Source organism: Idiotropiscis lumnitzeri, chromosome 5, assembly GCF_059441095.1.
Source record: "Idiotropiscis lumnitzeri isolate Australia: NSW breed Sydney's pygmy pipehorse chromosome 5, RoL_Ilum_1.0, whole genome shotgun sequence".
Lineage (NCBI taxonomy): Eukaryota > Metazoa > Chordata > Actinopteri > Syngnathiformes > Syngnathidae > Idiotropiscis > Idiotropiscis lumnitzeri.
The window spans coordinates 12,199,528-12,222,870 of NC_142395.1; the positions used below are offsets into that span (position 1 = coordinate 12,199,528).

At 41.4% G+C, this 23,343-nt stretch overlaps 1 protein-coding gene across 2 annotated transcripts; it reads right to left on the reverse strand.

Moving 5' to 3' along the window:
- Window positions 1-1,035: 1,035 nt before the first annotated feature.
- On the reverse strand, window positions 1,036-13,720 carry onecut1 (one cut homeobox 1). 2 transcript variants are annotated; one of them, XM_088297145.1, is made up of 2 exons: window positions 12,291-13,720; window positions 1,036-6,867 (listed from the first exon to the last, which is right to left on the reverse strand). In XM_088297145.1, the coding sequence occupies exons 1-2, from the start codon at window positions 13,375-13,377 to the stop codon at window positions 6,575-6,577; spliced, it is 1,380 nt and encodes a 459-aa protein (XP_088153271.1). In that variant the 5' UTR covers window positions 13,378-13,720; the 3' UTR covers window positions 1,036-6,574. The 2 variants fall into 2 exon arrangements, with proteins under 2 accessions (XP_088153271.1, XP_088153270.1); XM_088297144.1 differs by having other exon boundaries at window positions 12,276-13,720.
- Between the last annotated feature and the right edge of the window lie 9,623 nt (window positions 13,721-23,343).

The following is a 23,343-nucleotide window of genomic DNA, read 5'->3' on the forward strand; positions in this document are numbered from 1 at the left end:
CTGGTCGCCAGCCAATCGCAGGGCACACAGAGACGAACAACCACCCGCGCTCACACTCATACCTAGGGGCAATTTAGAGTGTTCAATCAGCCTCTGCCATGCATGTTTTTGGAATGTGGGAGGAAACCGGAGTACCCGGAGGAAACCCACGCAAGCACAGGGAGAACATGCAAACTCCACACAGGATGGCCGGAGCCGGGATCGAACCCATGACCGATGCTGTCTCTCACTGTGAGGCCATCGTGCTAACCAGTCGTCCACCGTGCCGCGTAATAGATATGTGCGTAAGAATTTCAGGTCATAATCTAAAATTTTAAGTTGAATTTATGATGAATGGATTCTTCAAAAAAATATTTCCAATATGAACTGATTGCATTAAATTTAAATTAAATACAAAATAAAATGTATCACATTTTTTAAATCAAGTATTTGAGTAAAGGTGTTCTATAAAGTATATTAAACATCAGATGATGGCTTAAAAGACAATTGACGTACAATTTGACAAATTCATAAAATATTGAAAAAACTTTTGAATAAGTTGCAAAAAAATGTGGTTCAAGATTTGAGCATAAAATATTGTATTGACAGCAGATGAAATAAAATGTATTTTTAATTTGTGTTTTTTATTATTTTTTTTACAATTTATTAAAAGAAAAGAAAAAGTAAATACAAAATTTTAGAAAGTTAGTAAATACTCAAAAAAAAGACTCATTAATTCAAATAAAATCACATTTCACGACACCCACCCAAAAATGTGGTCAAAGTGATTTAGCTTAAAATGTTAAATTTCCAAGTGCCATAAGATTTGCATAAAATTACGATTATGCTACGAGATATAACAAATATCAACGTTCCCTGCACATTTCGCACGTTTCCAGTTTCCCATGGAACGTTTACAACTTGCAACCCGAGTGCTGATCTTTTGAAGTCTTTGGCAAAACCGTACTGACAACAATATGGAGAAAATACTTTAAATAACACAGACGTGACATCAAACCCACACACACACACACACTTGCGTACTGATTCCTCAGATCAGCTATTTTGTTTTTGCACTTTTATTAGACTTTGCTCAAATTCATGACACAAGTACGTAAAGAACAGATACTTGATGTGGAAAGGCAGCAGGGCCACGGCTGTTGAAAAAAACCCCAAAACAAAACAAAAAAAGATATCTCCGTGGCACAGTGCCCTCCTCCTGGCAGACCGGCTGCCCGGTCCCCACTCCACCCGCCACTCGTGTGTGTACATGAAGGCAGCAAAGTGGGCAGGACTTGCAGCCCTCAAATTTTTCCAGAAGATTGTACATTTCGGACAGGAAATTCCCCCATATGTCTACGCCTTCTACATTCTATACCCGTGAGAATGGGAAAAAACAAAACAAAACACAATAATGATATATATATATATATATATATATATATATATATATATATAATTAAATTTAGAAACAAAAAGTCTACTTCACAAATGCCAGTGCTTTTCAACATTACAGTATACATATTTTCTGCCATATTTTTGGGTTTGTTTTAAAAATCTTTGGATGTGCAGTACTGTAATCCACATTTAAAAACAATAGAAAAACACATATACATACGAACACTGTTCAACAAAGTTCAGCTTTTTTTTGGGGGGGGGGTTATGGGCTTGTGGTGGCAGTGTTTAAAACACATGGAAATGTCTCACAACTGTAACGCTGTAACATAAAACATTTTTTATCTTAACCCCCCCATCATCCCCCCCTCGAGTATATACAAATCTAGAATTTCTACAAATGCATAAATTAAATTAAATTAAATCAGCGATCAAGTAAAAAGAAATAAAACGTACATTTAACTTAATAAACCACAAGACAGAAGTAGAGAAAATATGGGTGTTGTGGTGGAACTATGAACACAATAGGACAGCAGTTGGTTTTACCCTGTTCAAAAGCAATCGTCCACCATCATAAATGAGACACTCCACTGGGCTAACTCCCATTTTTTTTTTGCCATTTTTATGATAAGGGCAGAATGGATTCAGACAAGGAATACTTCCAATTTTGACATGTAGGGGGCAGTCCATTAATACTTTTGAATTGCCTACTGTGTAACCGCATATTAGAATAAGTAAATGTCATTTATCATCACTGTTGCACTAAACGTTTAGTTGCAGTCAAAAAACATCAAAGGAAAAAAATGGAGTTAGCCCACTGTAGTTGTCAGAGGCTCAAATATGATCAAAAATATGCTTGTCCACAACTCCATTTGATATACGTCAACCCTGAAACACTTCTTAAAACAACACAAAATGGGAAAACTATCACGCTTGCTTGTGGAACGTACGTAAGGAATCGTCACAATGAGGTATTCGGAGACATTTTGGAAAAGGCATGCACGGCCCGAGTGAGAGAAAAAGGGGAAAGGAAGGGAAGTAGGTTCAGGAGAGTTGCTTTGGTATGTTTTCATTGCATGCGCTGGCGATCAAAAGCACCACTGTGAGATATTAAACAGAATAAGAAAATAAACACGGAGCGGGATATCCTTGGGGAGCGGCAGCCCTTCGACAGGCTTGAGGTAAGTCAAAGGAGAGAAAAGAGGTCAAGAACGGTTCAACACTTTGGTTCAAGCAAGGCACTCGTCCTGGGAGTGTGGAGGAGAAAAAGGAGGAAGAGGAAGAGGAGGAGGAGGAGGATCGCGACACAGTCAAGGAGCATGAAGATGGTGGCGGTCTGCTGGGGCAACCAGCAAGCAGGAGACACAGTGGAACCTCTGAATTTCAAAGTTGGAATTTGAGTACAATTTAGAAAACAACAACAACAAAAAAAAAGCCTGCAAGTGTGTTCTGAAAGTGTTGCTCGAGTGCCGCTAATGGTTTCCCAGGCTCCCCCTAGTGGCACGCGAAAGGATCACGGCCTAAGTACACTTTAGTTGTATTTCACTTGTAGTTTAACTTGGTTTGCATTTAATTTTATTGAACTTTTATGTGCAGTCTAATGGATTTCAAGTGAATCATTATTTTTTTTGTATTTAATTTTATTTCTTTTTTTCAGGAACACTGTGGATGATTATTCGCAAAGAACCACTTAAAATCATTTTCTTGACAGCTTCTACATGTTCTGTGCCATATTTGGAGATTTAAAGGGGCAGTCAACTCCAAAATATTCTCATGTTATATGCACCTCCACAAGTCTCAACGCGGCATTCTGATTAATAATACGTTTGTGGAATATGAATTAAGCAGCAAAATCCATAACAATAACGAACGTCACGGCTCACTTGTCTATCTGGGGAGGATTTGCTCATGCGTTATTCGCAAGCTGGGGCCTTAGGCAACATAACGTCCACAAACGTAACATTAATCAGAACGCCGGGTTTAGACGAGTGGCGGCATTATTATTATCGAGAATATTTTGGAGTTGACTTCCCCTTAAATCCCAACTAACCCCTGCATATGTCCAATTTGCACGTGTCTTTAACTCCATCAGCACAACCGGCTAGTCTTTGCATTCCAACAGAAAAGCAAATATTGACAAATTTTGTCTCTCCCCCACCACCCATCAACTAATTTGAATAAACGGTGTTCCCTCACCTTTCACAGGTGCTACGTTCCAAGCCCACCCGTAATTGGTGAACTTCTGCAAAGTACAGGTTGACTTTTAAATAAAGAAAAGTTCAATTACACGGGGGGGATTTACGACTATTATGCTGTTATGACCCTCCAATCCCAAACAGTTCCGACCCTTCTAAACACACATTAGACTTAATTTTAAAATCAAAACAGAATAAAAAGCGGTCTGCAGGCTGCATGCATAAATTAAAGTGAGCGAAACAGGCTCTGCACCTGGCAGTGGACGAGGACGACGGAACGTGAGCTGATAACGCCGTGAAAGTTCTTTTTATGGACGCTAACCCTGCGGTGTATTTTAGTCAGCGGTACAATCCAGGTGGATTAACACACTTTCAAAATCCTTGTTGTTGTTGTTGAGCAAGGAAAAAGTTAGTAGGCATGACTCCCGGCGCTTCTGTGTCGTCTTTTCGCTTATTTTAAAGTCGAAAGACTGCAGAAAAGTAATTACAGCCACTACCTTTCGCTTTTGCACGACAACAACAAGGACTTCAAAGGCGCATTCTTCATCCTGGCCCACAGAGATCCTAATGTTCATGTTTTTGTTAAATAGATGAAATTATGGTCGCAAATGAAAAATCAGCGATTGAGTGAATCCGCAATAAACAGAAGCGGAGCAGGAGTGCATATGGTAAAGATGGGGAGGGAGTGCAGGGGTGTTGGTGGGGGGCAACTGAGGGGGTTATACATCAACATTTTTATCACCACTCACAGAGGCCGTGCATTGAAAAAAGAAAAAGCAACAACAACACAGCTTTGGTTATCTTTGGTATCGTCAAAGTGATCGAAATCACACATGAAACTTGAGTGAGGTAGCATCTTTGGTTTCACGCTGGAAAACATCAGCAGGTGACATATTGTTTGGTTGGCTGTTCAGGAAGCGTCGCAATTTATTTAATTTTTTTTTTTGCTGCTCCTTCTGATAAATGCAGAGCTGCTCGCCGTGGCCTTGAGGAAAACGAGGAGGAGGATGAGGATGAGGATGACAAGAGGCCCGGCTAATTTATCAAGCTACGCTTCCCGGTGGGTAGTGCTTTCCTCCGTGTGCTGAAATGCATAGCTTGCCAGGCTTTGGATTGTTGGGTGAGGGGAACAGGGGGGAGGATTGTTTGATTGGACTATTGATCTTGTCCATTTGACATCTTTGATGGACACACAAATCAATACAAAGGATAAAAGCAAAACAAAACACTATATTTGTCTCACAGTGACAACACGTTTTGATTGGCCTCCGCAGCGAGCATTAACAGTAACATTCACACGGCTCGTTGCGAAGACGCAACTGATTAACAAGGCATCGGTAAGGCAAAAAGTTTGACGCTTGCGACATGCTAAATTATTTCAATATGATTACGGCTGTGAAGTCACTGCTAGTGGTCCGCAGAGATTTTTCTTTGGTTAAATGTGAGTTGGAATAGGCTCCACTTCTTGCCTTGACCCACAATAGAATAAAAAAAAAAAAAAAAAAAAGAAGAAATGTTGGAAGATTTGGAATGTTGCTTAGTGGTTCACATAGTGGTCTTTTCTAGACACAACGACCCTAAATTCAGCTGGCATCAAATGCAATGGACGACAAAAAAATGTAGCGGTAAATGCAATGTAGTAGTTCACATAGAGTAATTTTGCGTAAACACCCTATACGTCAGCTGTGCAGACTCTAGCTTTATCATGTGACCCTGAACAGAATAAATGCAAAATATGAATGGATGCACGGAGAACATAGCAACATGAAAAATGTTGTGGTTCACATAGTGGACTGGGGTACCATTAAGAATACCTGATAAGACCCTAAAGGGGATCAACCCGAGAGAAAAATGGATGAATGGATGGATGGACACTCAAGAATGTTATGCCATTTCTGGTATAGTGATTTCCATAGGTGAATTGAATAATTGATTCCGAACATTGCACGGTCGTTAGTGTAGCTGTTGAGCTAGTTGACTTGCATGCAATCGTCCCATACAAATGAACAAGATAGGCTCACGTTTCCACCATGACTGTGATTATGACAGACCCACACCCACAATAAAAAAATGACTGGACGAGTGGTTAGGAATATTGCAACATGGGTAGTTTAGTGATTCACATGGCTTGCTTTTGTGCAGTAGCCCTAAATCAACGGGTATACGCCTAACCGTAAACCTGAACATGATGAATGACCAAGATGGGGTGACTCAACAATATTGCGACATGGGTAGTGTTGTGGTTCACATAGCTGACTTTTGAGCAAATCAGCTGCGATGTGGAAATACACGGACGGACGTATGACTGGGAATGTTGCAGCAGCGGCTACGTTAACAACTACAAAATATCATCTTTGGTCAATAGCACTGTAACCGGCTGCACGAGTGAGGCTTTGGTTTCATCTTGTTGCAAAAGCACATTTCAGCACGTCGCAAGGAAAGCACTACATGGTGATGCAGGTTGGGGATTTTGGGCTAGCAGTCTTCGCTAAGGGCTTTGTTTCCCCGCCCATAACTTTCCATGGATCCAAGAAAAAAAAAAAACAACAGTCCGTGCTGTTAGGCAGTCTGCAGAGATGAAATAGGAACTAAAAACCACAATCCGGTCAGTCGCTCCTGTGGGATTTAAATTTCTCGAACATTGATTGGCCAAATCCCACTGGACTGATTAGAGCCTCCATTTTGAGAATCAGATTGAGATAGCGGGACGGGGGTGTCGCAAAGCTAGAGACCAGATGGAGTCTGCGAATACAGAAAAAAGGGGCGGGGGGCAGTAGTGTAGTTTTGCAGAGTGTAACACAAACATCTCAAAGCAAGTCAAACAAGGAAAGAAGAAAAGTCTTTGGTTTCTTTTTTTTTCTCATCTTTGGATACTATAAATATGAATATAGTACAGATTTAAGGGCAAAAATGTGAGGTCTTTTGTAAGGTTCTCTTAAGTTTTAAAGCTTTTCCACCGAGTCAAGTCCATGAGTGAGGGTCAAAAGCGCACTACCGGTCCTTCTTCAGGCTTTGGTGCAGGCGCTGAGGCCGGCGGCAGGTGGGTGGCCGGAGCCGTCGTCCACCCACTTGTCCAGGCTGCGGCGGCGCGCGTTCATGAAGAAGTTGCTGACCGTGCCCAGCTCCAGGCCCAGCTGCTGCGCAATGGTCAGCTGCAGCTCTTTGGATGGACGCTTGTTCTCCTTGAAGATGGCGTGGAGGGTCCGCCGCTGCACGTCCGTGAACACCAGGCGGGGCTTCTTGGCCGCCGGGTTGCCCCGCTCGGTGCGGCCGTGGTCCTGTTCCTTGCGCTTGCACGCTGAGGAGAGGCCAGTAAAGACAAGAGGGAGCAGGGATGTGAGTCATCAGAAAATAGATTTCTCCAGAGTAACAAGAGGAATAGTCAAATATTACAAACAATATGACGACAGGATCGTTCAAATATTAAAAATGGATCTTGATCTGACCATGCAATAATCCAAAAACATCTCTTATTTTGACCAAAGCTATTGAAATAAATAAAAACGCCGCTGATTGGGCCCAGCTGCCCGCAAAAATATTTACGTGTTTCCAATGAAAAAAACAGCAAACTGGAATATTGTACCTTATAAAAGCATGAGGTAATGAGTGACATAAATAAATAAATAAATCCAGGGAGCATATTGGCTACTTGCACACACCTTGGCCACCAGGGGGCAGTATATTACTGCCACAGATATACAGAGACTGTCTAAGCTCCTCAGTAAGACTTCTAATATTTCTGATTATTTGCGGATAAAGGATAAAGGATACAAGTCAATGACTGTTGTTTTTAATACACAACATATTTTTGTCTTTTTTTTCCTGCTCAATTTGCGAGAACATTTTATCAGAACCTTTTGACTTGCTAAAGCAACGTGTGGCTCATGGGATGGGCTACTGGCAGCCTGCGGGACACCCACACTCAGATTGGCTCTCGATTAATTTTAGAAGATAACATTGAACACTGAAGCGCAGCACTTTTTTAGTTGTAATAACCGTGTTCACAACTAGATGGCAAAAAACGCTTAAGAATACCTCCAAATCCAAAGCGAATGGGTGGGCTTTTTGTTACTTTGAGCCAAAGTCAGCGGGGTGTTTGTAAATATATCTTTAAGATGATACTATACTCAATGAGTAGATTCCTACAATGATTTAAGCTCGGAATCTGTCAGTGTGCGCCTCGATCAAATCAGCCCAAATCGCATTAACCACTTGCACCACAACTTAGACCAGCTTTCCGCTTGTCTAAATTGTTGTCTACTTTCTGTCACCAAACTGTCCTTTGTGGCAGAGCCATGTAATAAAAAACACCCTCTGTCCACCGGAACTTTCAGCGAGGAGCAACACAGTCTGACAAATTCCCACGTTGAACTAGATTTGCCTCAGCACAACAATTATGTGTCCATTTCTACAACAAATGCATGTGCGCCTGTTTATGAAACCAGGTAACTGTGTGTTTAGCGAAGTTAAACAAAAACCTACTTGCTTAGATTGTTTAGAGACACTGTCAGTCATGAACATTTTGAATCTAAATCACCACTCCAACACCACCATTAAAATTATACTAAGCGCTTTATTTGATTTTTATTTGATTTTTATAAGAAGACAATGTGTTGTTTGAAGTGCATGATGTCATGTCACGTCATTATCCACACCGCTTATCCTGTACAGGGTTGCGGGGAAGTGCATGATGTGTTACAAAATTTGTATCCTCCAGAAAGATGGATATATTAAGCGCTCAACAGTGTGACAAACATTTAGGGTGCCTTCATGGGAACAAGCAGCTGTTGTGACAAATGGCGTACCCAGGATGATGGCACAGAGAATTTACTTGAATGCACGGTGTGACTTTGAATGACACACAAGGCAAACACAGTCCAAAGTAACATGATAAAATCTTTGGGTGAGTTGATTTGCGTGAAAACATGCTCAAAATTAGTTTGCGTACTTCATTTTTAGTTGCTGTCTAGCAGTTTTGTGGAATCTTTGAATATAATTTTTTTTATGCAATAATAGCAACAACAAAAACTTTTAACGTTAAATGCTACTTGAAATGTAATACATTTTGAAAATAAATGGCGCCGCGGGGTAGGAAAAAAAACCACTTTCACAATTCATAAATAAATTGTTGAAAATTCACTCCAATGTCAGTGATTTATAGACTGCTGTGGGAAATATGCTGTTTTGCGGTGACGCTCAGAATAGACAGAGTACAGAAACTGGCTTACTATTAAAACCAATACTGAATATAAGAATAAAGAATTAAGTAAATGATGCCAGTTCGGGTTGCATGGGAGCTGGAGCCTATTTTAGGCTTCACCCGGATTGGTTGGCAAGTCAATCGCAGGGCGCATTCAATGTACAGTAGACAACCAAGCAGTCACACTCACATTCACACCTAGATGGACAGATTCAAGTTTTCAGTGAGCTTAACGTGCATTTTTTCGAATGCCGGAGGTGGCCAGAGAAAACCACCAAAAGGGACACCTCGACTGTCAGATAGACGTGCAAACGACTAACTTGCCATTGTTCAAGAGGACAATGAAGACAGAATCTCAACAAAAACGGTTCCAACCATCTTTCCAAAGCAGTGGACAGCCCCGTTCACAAATGACACTATTCGGAACAAAATGATATAAATTGCACAAGAGACTGTCATTGAATGGCGAGATGTTCATGGAGCCTTTTTTGTGTTGTTTGTTTTGTGACTTTCTGACCACCACAGTGGTGAAAAGCAGATAGAGCTGACAGTGAGACAACAATGGCTGCTGTCCATGGTGCTGAGAACACTAAATTGTAAATCTGACGACACACAAATCTTGCAAGTGAGCTGGACGCTATCATTGGTCAGGAATCAGATGCAGCCTGAACTAGTCACCGGCCACAAACAACCATCCTCATGCACGCAGAGTCACATTCATGCACGAGTTACGAGACTTCAATACACTTCATAAACTCCACACGTGTAGGAAGGCTGAGACACGAACCCAGAACATCTTGGCTGTTTGGCAGACGTAGTAACCGAGCACCAACCACATCGCACAGACTACACCACACAGACCGCCAGTTAGAGAAGACAACCAACTCTGCAGCTGATCTCGCTGCCATTTTATCACGCACTTGTGTCATTCCGCGCGAGATGTAACAAACCACCAGGAGGCAGACGTGGGCTGCTCGGGAGCACACCAGCGGCAACGTCATCGAGTCAATTCAAATAAAAGCAAATCCAACGCTGTCATGCTCAAGATGGCTGATTATATAAATAAACGGGGACTCCCCCCCCAAAAAAAACAAACAAACAAAAAAAAAAAACCCAATCATAAACATGCTGCCAAATAGCTCACTGACGGGGTGTCAAAACACGTTTGACTTAAAACTTCAATTGTTTTCACCTGTTTATCTTCAATATCAAACTAGTCGTGCTCTGATCATATCTCAGTACATCAAAAATGGAGACTACTCTACTAATAATAACAATGATAATAACAATAACAATCCTAACAAGAATAAAAAATACAATGGCCATCAATGCTGAGTGCTTCTAAACATCCATTGCTAATGCAGAAGCTTCTATAATAAATCAGCAAGAGTGAAGGCCATGCACACAGGGGCAGAGACGTGGCACGGCCTGGACCTCGGCTTGCAAAACACACACGCACGCACAAACACCCACACACCCCTACTGTGGTTCCTAACAGCTAATCATTGCAAGGAAAAGAGATAACGACGCACTGTCGTTCACTGGGGAGATGGCTATAGAATTAACAATGCATGCTATATACTGTACATATTTAAATGAGACCTAGCTAATAAATACTAGAGTGGGCAGATCTCCAGTTGATTGCCATTTTAAAAAATACATTTTATAGGAAGAGAGATTAAGTATATGAATAAGTACACTCAGTCAAATTACGTTTTGTGTTAAGCGAGGCAAATAAATTATATTTTGGGTGTCTGTCCACAAAACTATTCATTGCAGATGCCTAAAATCAATACAAATATCACATGCACTTCAGCACAGTGTCGCGTGCACACGCACACACACGCGCGTGCACACACGCTAGTTCACATGATCAGTCAATAAACTTGCAATCCACAATCCTCATAAAAATCCCTTACTCTATTTTTCTTCTTAATTATTTTGAAATCGTCCAACACAACTTCCAATCTGAAACATTTTTTCAAAATACTGTTAATATTTTAGTGACTACAACATTTGTGCAATGTTTAATGGAAACAAAAACATATTTGAACATATGAAAGTCTAAAAAAAGAAGCATAATTCCTCTATAATATGGATGATAACAATAAATGAAATATTTGAAGACATGGCTGGATGAAATTGTAATTCAAGAGCACCTTTTCTCTCTCCGGATTAAAGCAGAAGACAAATAATAAAATATCACTAACACGGAAAATCACTTAAATACGTTTTTTTTCAATTTCATAAATGTAAATAAAGTTCTCACGCGCAGGCACACAATAACAGAACCCTAGATAACTAATCAATTGCGATTAAATAGACACGCGCACACACACACACGCCCGCACTATGAATCCATGCAGTCTGGAGATTTATCCTCATTTTCAAACAAAACACACACACACACACACCCCTACACACGCACACACACACACACGCATACCCAGCCCATCGATTAGCCTCGTCAACTTCAGGAAGAAAAAAAATCCATTTGAGTCTCTCCGAACATGCAGTTTGTGCGCGCGTGTGAGTGCGCCCGCGTGTGTGCGTGCCTTAATTGAGTCCTGGCTACCACAGGGACAAATTAATACAGAGGTCTATCAGTTAATTAGAGGGACGGGGGTGGGGTTGAGGGGGCTTTGGGTTAACCACATACACACACCAGTCTGGAATAAATACATTCAAGCACCACCAAACTGCAGTGCAGAGTGGGACAATAAAATCCCATTTAGGAGGGGATACAAATCTGAAGGCCTGTAAATGTGCGTTTGCGCCGAGAACAAGGCCAGACAGAAAAAGGGTTCATGCTCAGTTGCATGATCACCAAAATAAACACGAACGATTCCTCGTACAAAGATCGACTTACTTTACAGGAGCAGGGGTCGATATTGGGAGGTAAAACGACACCAAAAATGACAATTCACACAAACAATCGACACATCTAAAAAAATACAACAACAAAAAAAAGATCACCAGAGCACTCCTTAACCTATCTGAATTGGAATGCGTTTAAAAATATAAAAACATACACATGGATCAAACTTTATATCGATGCATAAGTGGCCGAATATTGGAATCTAGCAAAACCAATCATTTTAATGCACAAGAGAACATTGACACTAAAGGCTACTGGTTGTTATGTATTATGAAAATAGCAGTTCAAATTCCCAATGCAAATGCGTGCGTGCAAAATGACATAACATGCTGTTGACTCGTTAATGTCAAACACCGAAATAAGGTTGATATTTCTTGATTTTGACGATCACTGGATATTGGAATTGAAATAAACGCAAAAATGTTCGACAATAAACGTTATCGAATATGACAAAAATAAATCACCTCATGCATGTTGTGACTAAGACTAAAAATTTGAGTTTAAATTCCCATCCCTCTTGAGCTGCTTATTGATTATTACTATTAATAATAATAAAGTAGCCTTGCGAGTCAATGCCAATATGAGCAGCATGCAATTGTACTGAAAAGAGAATAAAATGTGGCTTTACCGAGGCTGCGCTCACCTGCGAGCCTCAGCGCACTCATGCGCTGGAACTCAGGCTCCTGCAGCCACTTCCACATGCGGCGGAAGGTCTCCCTGCCGGACTTGAGCTTGGACCAGGGTTTGGGGTTCCTCAGCAGGTCGGACAGGGTCCCCTGGGACCGGCACAGGACCCGCTGGGCGAAGATGGCTTGGGGGATGCTGTAGCGCTTGAGCTCCGTGGTGATCCTCTGCGCCACCTCTTTGGTATTCACCTCCTCCATCTGGCTTCCTGCTCCTCCTCCGCCTCCCCCTCCTCCGCCGTTGATGGCTCCTTGTTGACCGAGCGCGGAGGCCTGCTCCCGGCCGCCTCCCATCCCCTGGCTGTGTCCTTGCGCTCCGAGGTGGGCGTGCGGATGGTGGTGCAGGCCGTTCAGCTGCACCATCCCCGCCGCGGAGCTCATGTGTTGCTCTGCGTGGCGGTTCAGCATGGACGGGTGGTGCGCCTCGAAGCCGCTGGGCGTCAGCATCTTCTCCCCGGGCATGGCGGCGCCAGGGTGCGCGTAAGGCGGCAGGCCAGCTTGGCTCGTGTGGATGCCAGCCAGACCGGAGCCGGACAGCGGCGAAAGACTCTGGCCCATGCAGGGGTCCTTGTGGTGGTAGGCGGCGGGGTAGAGAGAGTTCATGGGAGCCAGGCTGCGGTCCTCTCGCATGAGCGTGAAGCTTCCGCTGACGTTGCCCGGCAGCCTCTGGTGCGGATGAGGGTGATGCGGATGCGGGTGCGAGGGGTGATGGTGGTGATGGTGGTGGTGGTGATGATGCGGGGGAAACTTGTCGGACACGGTGGAGATGGGGGGCAAAGGCTGCAAGGGGGTCAAGGTGGTGTAGGTGCTGCTCGCGCTCATGCCGGGGGCTTCGCACATGCTGATGGCCGGGTGGAGGTGCCCCGGGTGGTGGTGGTGATAGTCTCCGCCGTCCAGGAGGGTCGCCATGCCCATGGCGCGGTGGCTCAGCCCCCGCGGGCTTGGACGAGAGTGCGGACTGTGGCCGCTCAGCAGCTCCCCGTGGTTGCTCACCGAGTCATGGCCGTGCAGGTCGCCGATATTTTCCATCGACAGTTGGGCATTCATGGTCCGGGCGGCTCTGTGAACCAACCATCTATGTGACCTGCTTAGCTGGCGCCCCCCACCCCCACCCCAGAAAGTCCTCAAAGTTAAATTCTTTTGTTCTTTTTTTTCTTTTTCTTTGAATTAAAAAAACAATCACGCGAGCTGGGTTCAGTCGTCTAAAATCCACGTTTTCTTCATTGATAAATATATCTCTTTTCAACGTTCTTGTATTATTTCCTTTCTTTGTAAATCAAGCCCCCCCACCGCCAACCAGCTGTCCTTGCGCTCCGGTCGGGTGCCGCGCCATCTCTCTCTCTCTCTGGGTTTGTGTTGGTCCACCAACGCGGCGTCTGCACATGCGCACTAGGCAGTCTCTCTCTCTCTCTCTCTCTCTCTCCCTCCCCCTCACTCTCTCTCTCTCTTTCTCTCTCTCATTCTCTCTCACTCATACACACGCACAAAGTCACGCCCATTTGATGTGTCGTCACACGCCTCATTTCAGGTCGACAGGTGTTATTTTTGTTTTAACATACCTTTACTATTTGTTGAGGAAAAGTCGAGGGATTAAAAGGAATAATTTATTGAAATTAAAAATAAGTCCTCTCTCATTTGGGGAACATTTTTTAAATAATCGTGATTATAACCACTTTCATTTTCGAGTCACCTTAAATTACCCAAGTACGGTCCACTACACTTCCGGTTTCATTTGCAGCCCCCCCACCTCCAAAAAATATATACTTTTGACCTCCTTACAACACGCAATTGAAACGCGTCATTTAATGAATTCACGATCGCCTCTGAAGTTCACAGGCACTTGTTTATTAGTGCAACAGCCCCCTTCATGAACGACCCCCCCCAAACCCCCACTTCGCTCCCAACGCCTGTTTGCCAAGAATGTGGCGGTTTAAACCAAACGAAGGGAGACACGTCTGCGGTACCTTGGCCTTTGATAGAAAACGATGAGCAGATGTGTCTTTTGTTCAAGTACAGGGCTTAACGAACCAAGCCGAGCACAGTGTGTGCGCGTGCGCGTGTGTTTGGATAAGTCACGCTGAACCCTCAAAGTTAAAGAAATACGTTGAATGCCACTTTGCAAAAGAACATTTGCGGGCTCTTCAAAGAAGGGCCAGAAGCCCGATTGCAGCTACTTTTACTTTTGGAGTACATATAATAATAATTAAAAGAACTAATAATAGAGTCCCATGACCTACATTGGATTGTTTTTTTGCGCGTTTATTTAAGTTTAATTGTATATTTCAAAGTCATAGTTCTTCCAAAATGCACAGTTAAAGTTACAATAATAAAAATAAAACATCATTCCAATATGAGTCAAATCTGCTTTTAGGGAAAATGTCAAGAAATGTCACTCAAATGCAACTTATGTGCAGCTTTTTCAAAACATGACCATAGATTAGAATAACATATATATATATATATATATGTATATTTTGTGTGTAAATAGTTGAACCCGAACATATTTAGAGCAGCATCTAAATTGCCAGACCGGACAATCGGCATAAAATCCACAAATCTTCCACCTTACAATATGTCTTGAGAATCAGATCGGTCATTGAATGACACACAACACCAAGATATTTTCATGAACTCACTGACACTAAAAATGAACACACACATAGTTGTATGTAGAATATGAATTTGGACATTTAATATTTGCAGAGGCTTCTGTTGAACAAAAACACAACCACAATTGCCACATGCAAAAATTACTAAAAGGAGAAATGTTCTGCAAATTTTCATACCACTGTAAAAATCCAGCAACTTAGTGGAGACTTCTGGATCTGATAAAGAACTCATGAGATGTTCACCCAGCTAAGTCCAGACTGCACATGAATGGTGTGTGCACGGAGCCACGACTGTCAATTTTAACAATATATCTTTAGTGACTTTTTAAGCCCATGCAATGACTATTTTAAAAAAAAATGTATAGCAAGTTTTTGTGGTATCATCAGAAACTTCCGGAGACTCTGAGAGCAGGAGAGTTCACAAAATCCAGCCGTTTTTATCCTTCTCACAAGGCGGCCATTTCGCCGCTTGATGGCGACTGAAAATGACATCACATCGCCTAAAGACTCAGGTAATGATTGTCACAGCTCACCTGTTTTCTGGGTTTGCTCATGTGACGTTTGCAAGCTCAGCCCTCAGGTACTGTGATGTCACTTGCAGTCGACAGCAATTGGCAAAATGGCCACCACACGAGATGGATAAAAATGGGTGGATATTGCTGCTCAAACGCAAAAGTAATCAGAAAACCGTTTCTAGACTAGTGTGGACGGATCCAACATATTAAAAAATAACATTTTTGACTTGACTTCTCCTTTAACTACATTCCTCTCTATAACGCAAGGCAAATCATGGAACATTAATATTTATATAGCACATTCCATACAGAAGGCAGTTCAATTTGCTTCACAAACCCAAAAGAACATTTAAAAGAATTTACCAAGAGAACATCTGGAGACATTCAAAGGCAAAGCAAAGAAAACAAAAGTAGCTTATGAAATTGACAAAAACAGCACACCTTGTCAACATTTAAACCCATTTTCAAGCAAAACATTTAAAGACATTTCATCCAAGCAAGTGCACACAGAGCCTAATTTATTAACACTTCACCAAATTAGACTTTGTGCCAAGGATGTTCCGTACCACTTTTTTTTCCAGAGCAATACCACTACAAGCAGTCACGTTTCGAGCAGGCGCCAACACCGTGTAATGTTGCCTGTAAAATTTGTGACATATAAAATTTTAAAATTTAATAAAAAAAAAATTCAAATATTGACAAAAAAATTGTGATCAAAATGCTTCCTTTCTGACGCAACTTACTGCTGCGTAGGACTTAATATATGTCAATTTTTTGTTTGCCTGAAGTTGTCTTGTGCTTTACAAATAAAGCTGCCTTGCCTCGAAGGTGGCCGATATCATTATCATCCATGAGGACCGATACCTTATAATAAGGCTGGTGTTGGCACTAATACCGATAGTTAGTAATCGATACTCGCCCACCCCTCATGAGTGCAGCAGCATGGTGCTTGACATTGGAAAAATTGAATACCGCCAAGCAAAACATTTGACTGCTGCTATTACAGTGTCTTAAAAATGTCCACACTTCAGTTGGAGAAACTCTGCGTTCGGGTAGTATTATGTGCAATTGCGCTAAAAATTTAGAACAGGCCCATTTTTAGAAGCACGCAGCTCACCATAGATTTACTTGGCTGTTGAACTTGACTCTTACTAGGTGGGCAGCCACTCCGGAAAGCCATCTATTTGTATAGAAGCCATTGAAAAGTCCATTTTTGACAATAGGACCCCTCTAAAGGCGGGCCCCTGTAAACATGACGTCAGGAGCCGTTTCGACTAGTACGGCGGCAGGCGAGGTGACAGCTTGCAGCGGTCAGTGTCCTGCTGGACTCCCCCTCGCCACTGAATGGGGGGACATGTCAAAGGTGACGCTTCAAGACTCCGAAAGCCAACATCTGCGGGTGTGGAGGAGAGCGGCCAGTGGGTGGGCAACAGATTAACCTTTCAGACTTTTCCCTGTCCCGGACCTGCTAAGGGGGCCCCCGCATCTGTCAGGGGGTCCTTACAATGGAGATGGCGCTCGCTTGAAACCACTCAAACAAAAGAGAGGAAAGAAAAAAAAGGAGTTAAAGAAGTTAAACTGTCTCTGATGTGAAGTCAATGTCAACGGCGTGTGTGTGACGTGTGTCTGGACAGGAGGAGACTCAATTCCTTCCCCAAAAAGTGTGCCTGACCAAGCGCGCACAGAATAGACACGTACACACACACACACACGCACACATGAGATGCTGAGGCGCTGTGTGTGCGTGTCTGTGCGAGTGTGTGTGTTTATTCTGAGCATTTCTGGATAAAATGAATCTTTATTTTAGAATTGAACAGCAGGCCAGAACAAACCCTTATATGGGCTAAATATGGCCCACAGGCCGTAGATTTCGAACCGCTGACACCGTGAGACACAAAAGATGGATAAACAATGTCAGACAGCACGAGATTTTGTGATCATGCAGCACACGAAAGCACGGGCAGTTACTGCCACGCAAACAAATATTTACTGAACTTTTGACTTTTTCTTCAGTGTTAACCTAAGTTAGAGAAAGACGATGACATGTTGCGACTTGCACACAAATTGGGGTTATGTTGCCGCTGTTATGTTGGTAACAGAACTCCTTCCTAAACTGAAGACCTGCAGTCACATATTCCGCCTTGAGGACATCACTGAATGCCAAGAGTATAGAGAGACCATTAAAAAAAATAAAAAAAATGGTCTCACACCACCTGCACACATTTAAATGTGTTGCAGTTTTTACTTAATTGCTTTGATACATTTCTCAGATCAGAACTGAAATTTGCAAAACATTCGTCAAAACAATTTGTAAAAATAGCAAATCATCATGCTTCCCCTGCAAAAGCCATTTTCTGTCACAAAATCTCTCAAAAGTAAATATTTGTCTGACTGAATATTCGTGTGCTGGATGTGGGAGAGTGATTGCAAGCGACTGGCCATGATTTACATTTCACGTTTCTACTGCAATTGGTTGACAAACCAATTCGCTGTGATACACAAAGGAAACGACCAGATAGCACAAAAGGTAGAACTATGAACATGGGACAATCTCTGTCGAAAAAAACCGACATGCAACACTTTAAGAGTTACAGAGCATGGTTCCGACACCTTGCAGTACATGGGTGGCTTTTAGGCCACACATTGCCATCCACATCGCTTTTCTTCACCTGTAGTGAGCGATTTCAGAAAACTGGTTGAGCTAACACTTCATGCATGTCCCTGCATTAGAAAAAGTCATAAATCGACCAGGAAAAAAAGTCCCATGAAAATGTTGAGAAATATGCTTGACAGATTTTGCCAAGATGTTCAACCCTTTTGCATAATATGCCTTATATGACCAACTAAGGCAAAAAATCTTTGGGGTGGAAAACAATTCAACAGAAAGTCATTAGAATGAATTTGAATGAATATATATATATATATATATATATATATATATATATATATATATATATATATATATATATATATATATATATGTGTGTATATATGCTGGTGGTTCTATTTAGAAGTAGCCTACGCGAATTTTCTAAATATATACTAATCGAAAAGCTGCAGTCACTCTCACTAAAATGGCTCAATTTCTGAAAGGTAATGTCCTTATTTCCCCCCAAACCCTGAAATTAATAACTAAAGGCTACACTACAATCAAATAGTTTAAAAAAAAAATTGTTATAACATTGATTGCAGTGCTTTAAAAATACAGCAAAACGGCTTGAATACTTCCAAACCGAAAGAACAAATGCAAATCAATCGATCCATCGATAGCACACAGAGAATATTAAAAGTCCGATTGCTGGCCTTCCATGCATTCTCATCTTTTTCTTCATGAGAATCGATTTGCATCCTTCCAGGACCTCGCCCTGTGCGCGCGCGTGCGTGCGTGACATTTCCCTTAAAACAGGCAACGATGAGAAGGAAGCACGTTATTTCTTGCAGTAAAACACACACCGCCCAGCACGAACTCGCTCTCGTCAATTAGTTAGCAATTAGTTGCGCAGACCAGGCATTTGTAAAGCGCACGTGCAGTCGGGTCTTGAAATACAAAAAAACGACATGGAGAAGACTGTCTCGTGAGTGTGAGTGACTTGTATGATTATTCATCATTCCCGTGCAGGTGGACTAATAGGAGGGGCACAGATCAATATAGTTACTCACGCTACGCGCGCGCGCTGCAAACACACGCGCGCACGTGGAAAATGACAATAAGGGAGGGGGCGATTGGGGTAATAAATGACATTTGCCAGAGTAGAATTTAACAAATGAGGCCATATGTGATCGTTTGAAGTGAAACTGAATTAGCCTTTGCAAAATAAATGTGATTCCTTCCGCTATTGTCTTTTTTTAGAAGCCATAAACAAAATACCACTTTACCTTTAAACGGTCATAAAGCTGCTTTTTTAAAACATACGTTCGAGTATTAAATCCTTCACGTTAAAAGCCTGAAGCAAATATGTTGAGAGAATGTGACCCCCGTCCATCCCCCATTTCTATAGTATAAGAAAAAAAGTGCATTGCGCAAAGGCTGCGTGGCCTTCACTGTGTATTTGAAGTGCACAGGCCTTGATAACGCAGCTTAATCGATACGGAATACATTTAGAATTCCTGCAGGGGGGCTCAATTTGAGCTTCTTTAAACTGGCAGAATAAATAAACAAAAGCTAAAACAAATATTATTCGTCTTATTTCTTGAACCACTCGTTGCATTTTAATAATAATAATAAAAAACACGTGGTTTGGATAAAGGATGATTCAAGGCAGCTATAGGAAGTGCTTTATGAAATATGATCCATTGTGGATGAATCTTTTAATAGATTTACTGTATAAGAAGGCAAAATAGATAAATATTGCCTGATAAAAATGATAAACAGTTAAAGGGCAAAATAAAATATAAAATAGAAATAAAAAATGAAGAAATAAACACTTATCACACGCACCCCCCCCACACACACACAAACATGTGATAATAATAATTTATATATAAAGGACATCTTTATCTTTATCGTTATCTTTTATATATATATATATATATATATATATATATATATATATATGTGTGTGTGTGTATCACACACACACACACACACACACTCACACATTGAAAAAACTATTATACGCATAAAAAAAATCTTTATTCCAATGGTAAGTAGAACACACAAGTTAACGAAACTCACTGTTTGTGAGGCAATTTTAACTTCAAAATGACATTTTATTATAAGTTAAAAAACAAAATGCAAAAAAATAACAATTAAAGTATTTAAAAACTCAAATAAAACGAAAGCATAATAACGCATTTCTAGCCCCTTTTTGCATGTACAGACGCAGATTATTTATTTTAGACTCCAATCATCATTTCAAAATGTTGACTTACTGTCGACATGCTATAATAATAATAATAATAATAATAATAATAATATTTATAATAATAATAATAATAATAATAATAATAATATTTATAATAATAATAATAATAATAATAATAATAACACAAAATAAATACAAAATAAGGAATGCACTTGTTATTTTTGGGCCATAGAGAGGAATGAACCAAAATGGTCTGAATCCATCATTCATGCCCAAGTTCTGCCTTGCTCACGAGAAAGTCAACGAACCGCCTTCTGCCTGCGTGCGTGCGTGCGTGTTCCGCGTCACTTGCTGGCTTTGGTGCCACCTCACGTGCAATTAACAAGGCCTTGTTTGACATGGAGGGGCTCCATATGCCACTGCACGCTGCCACCGACTCCAACTTTGGGCCAAACACACAAATGAGGCCACAAAACCTCGAAGCATCACCACCGATCAACTACAACTTGCAAAACACACTGAATTACATTTTCGCGGTAGTTTTTTTTAAACTGCAAATGAAATCATTCATAGACACCAAGAAGCAGGCTTTAAATGATTCGTCTAAAAGCGATAGCGACATTATTTGACTTGAGCACTCACTGGACACTTCATTAGGTACACCCGACATCCGACACGTAAATAATTTTGCTGTGTTACGTCCAATTCTCAAGTACCGTCTTTGTTGCTTGTATACCCGAACACCATCATACGAAGAGCTGTTCCTAAACACTAAAATTAAGAATTGACTGTATACACTATAAAATCCAGGAGCACGATTAAACAATTATATCAATTATTTCCATTATGTGTATCTGCGAACATTCTAATAAAAATAAATACATCTGACGATTCCTACATATTTATGCAAATCCAATAAACGGTTTACGGATTAAAATTCATATGAAAAAAGAACACGAACACACACACTTACACACACACGAACACGCACTCGCGCACTGACACAAACATAAATCCATCACTGCATTGCGGAAAGCTTGAGACAAATCGAAAAAAAGTCGTTCTTGGGTTTTTATTTTGGTTAGAATATGCATCGACCGTGGGTCACGTGTTCTGTCTTGCACATAATCAATCAATAATGGAGGTAAACGCAAAATCATACTAATACTTTTTCAGTCATGGATCTCGTTGTGCGTACCTAATAAAGTGGCCTCCAATCACACGAACGCATGCATGGCCACATCACTTATGGTTATAATCATTTTTTAAAGACGGATTTTTTTTGATACAGCTGTTGTATTAGATGTCATTAAGTGCACCTAATGTTTTGTCCTCGTCGTGTATATGCACGTTTCGTTTCCACGTTGGCTGCCACAACCAGGAAACAAAAATCAATATGCATTTTGTGTGGATAGCACCCACAGGAATATAATAATAATAATCATAAAGGCGTTGAATGAAGCGAATATTTCACTTTCTGAAATAAAAATGGAACAAATACAAGTTTAAAAGGCGGGGATTGCACTAACTTATTCTTATCGGGCTGTGGTGCGTTCAAGTACCCGTGCGGATGGATACAAAGGAGCGAGATCTAGTTTTTCTCTTCTCTTCTAGTGGTCGCGGTATAACACGTAAACGCACCACACGAATAACCCCCCCCAATACACACGCACACGCACACACTTAGACGCACACGCACACACGGACAACCCAGAATTTACCGCATAGTGTGTCACGCAGCCCTCCGTGCAGCATGTCACCTATCAGAAAACAAGAAAATCCTCATTTTCCCACCACCCTCTCTTCATTCCACGTCCTGCGTGAACCGCACCCCCCACACCTTCCAAGACCTTCCGTCCACGTTGCAAAAACAATCAGCATCCACGGAGAAGCAGTCATTATTCAATAGAAAAAGGAAAGGATCCAAAAGAAGCAGCAGCAGCAGCAGTAGCAGAAAAGGCAAACATCTTGAGGTTTCCCTGGCCCGGCGTCTGGTGCTTCACTCTGGGCGTGCTTGCATTTGAGTTGCCGGCCGCTCTCGTTATGGATCCGCGCCGCGCTCAAAGAGAATCACTATATGCAAATTGGTTCAGTATCAATCGAAAGGTTCGATCCGCCTTGCAGCGTCAGCCGCCCTTTTGGGTATAGAGGGGCTGCTGCAACACGACGATGCACGTGCAAAAAACAAGTGATACATCTATTAACCCCCCCAAAACAGAACAAAAAAACAAAACAAAACAAACAAACAAATAAACAAAAAAATCAAAAATCAAAATCCTACCCGTTTTAAAAGAGAGGTTATGCTAATTTGCCATGCATTGAATGCTCCTGGCTGCGGAAGCAAACTATATTTAGGCTGATAGGATAGAATGGTCTATGCAAGCACAATTATCCTCAATTTAAGTAAATATACTTTAGTGGGATTGAAATAATTCAAAATGACAATTCATAAGCATGTGTGAAACCTATGGCTTGTGGACCAATACAAGGCACAGCGAGAAAAAGCCACCGCAAAACATTGACCGCACATGTTTTTTTGGAATAGGCTGCATGAGTTTTGCCCCAAAATGAACTGAAATGGTTATCCGTGATGCAAAGTGGCAAATAGTTAGATACAGCCACAATTATACACTCAGTGGCCACAACATTAGGTACAGCTGGACAATTAATCAATATCCAAATATCAAACATTTTAAGGATGCCGTCATAAATATAAATACAGTACTTTTTATTGCTCTGGTTCTTCACCAAATCTAAATGCTGACCTGAAAATTCACCGTACGTATAATATCTTCAGTTTTACTTTACTACCGTACATGTTGTTGAAAAACACTTTTTCTTAAGTACTAAAAATAATGTGAAACTATTTATTGAAACAGAACAACAAAGATTCACCTTCTTAATTCCTCATTATAATTAGTCTAATAGATTGACATGATTCTACTGCCTTATTGTGAGGGAGATGGGGTCCATTTCCGGAAAGGTCCCTTCCCCAAGAAAGATGGAACAATGTGGTTCTAAATAAGGTAGCTGAGATGATTAGAAACACTTATAAGAGCTCTGCTCCCACAACGATACACCTAT

Bases quoted from the DNA above. Each gene is read 5' to 3' on its own strand.
- onecut1 (XM_088297144.1), bottom strand. From the start codon at position 13,377: ATGAATGCCCAACTGTCGATGGAAAATATCGGCGACCTGCACGGCCAT. The intron at 6,868-12,275 runs GTAAAGCCACAT...GCCTCTCCTCAG, and splicing joins CGCAGGTGAGCGCAGCCTCG to CGTGCAAGCGCAAGGAACAG.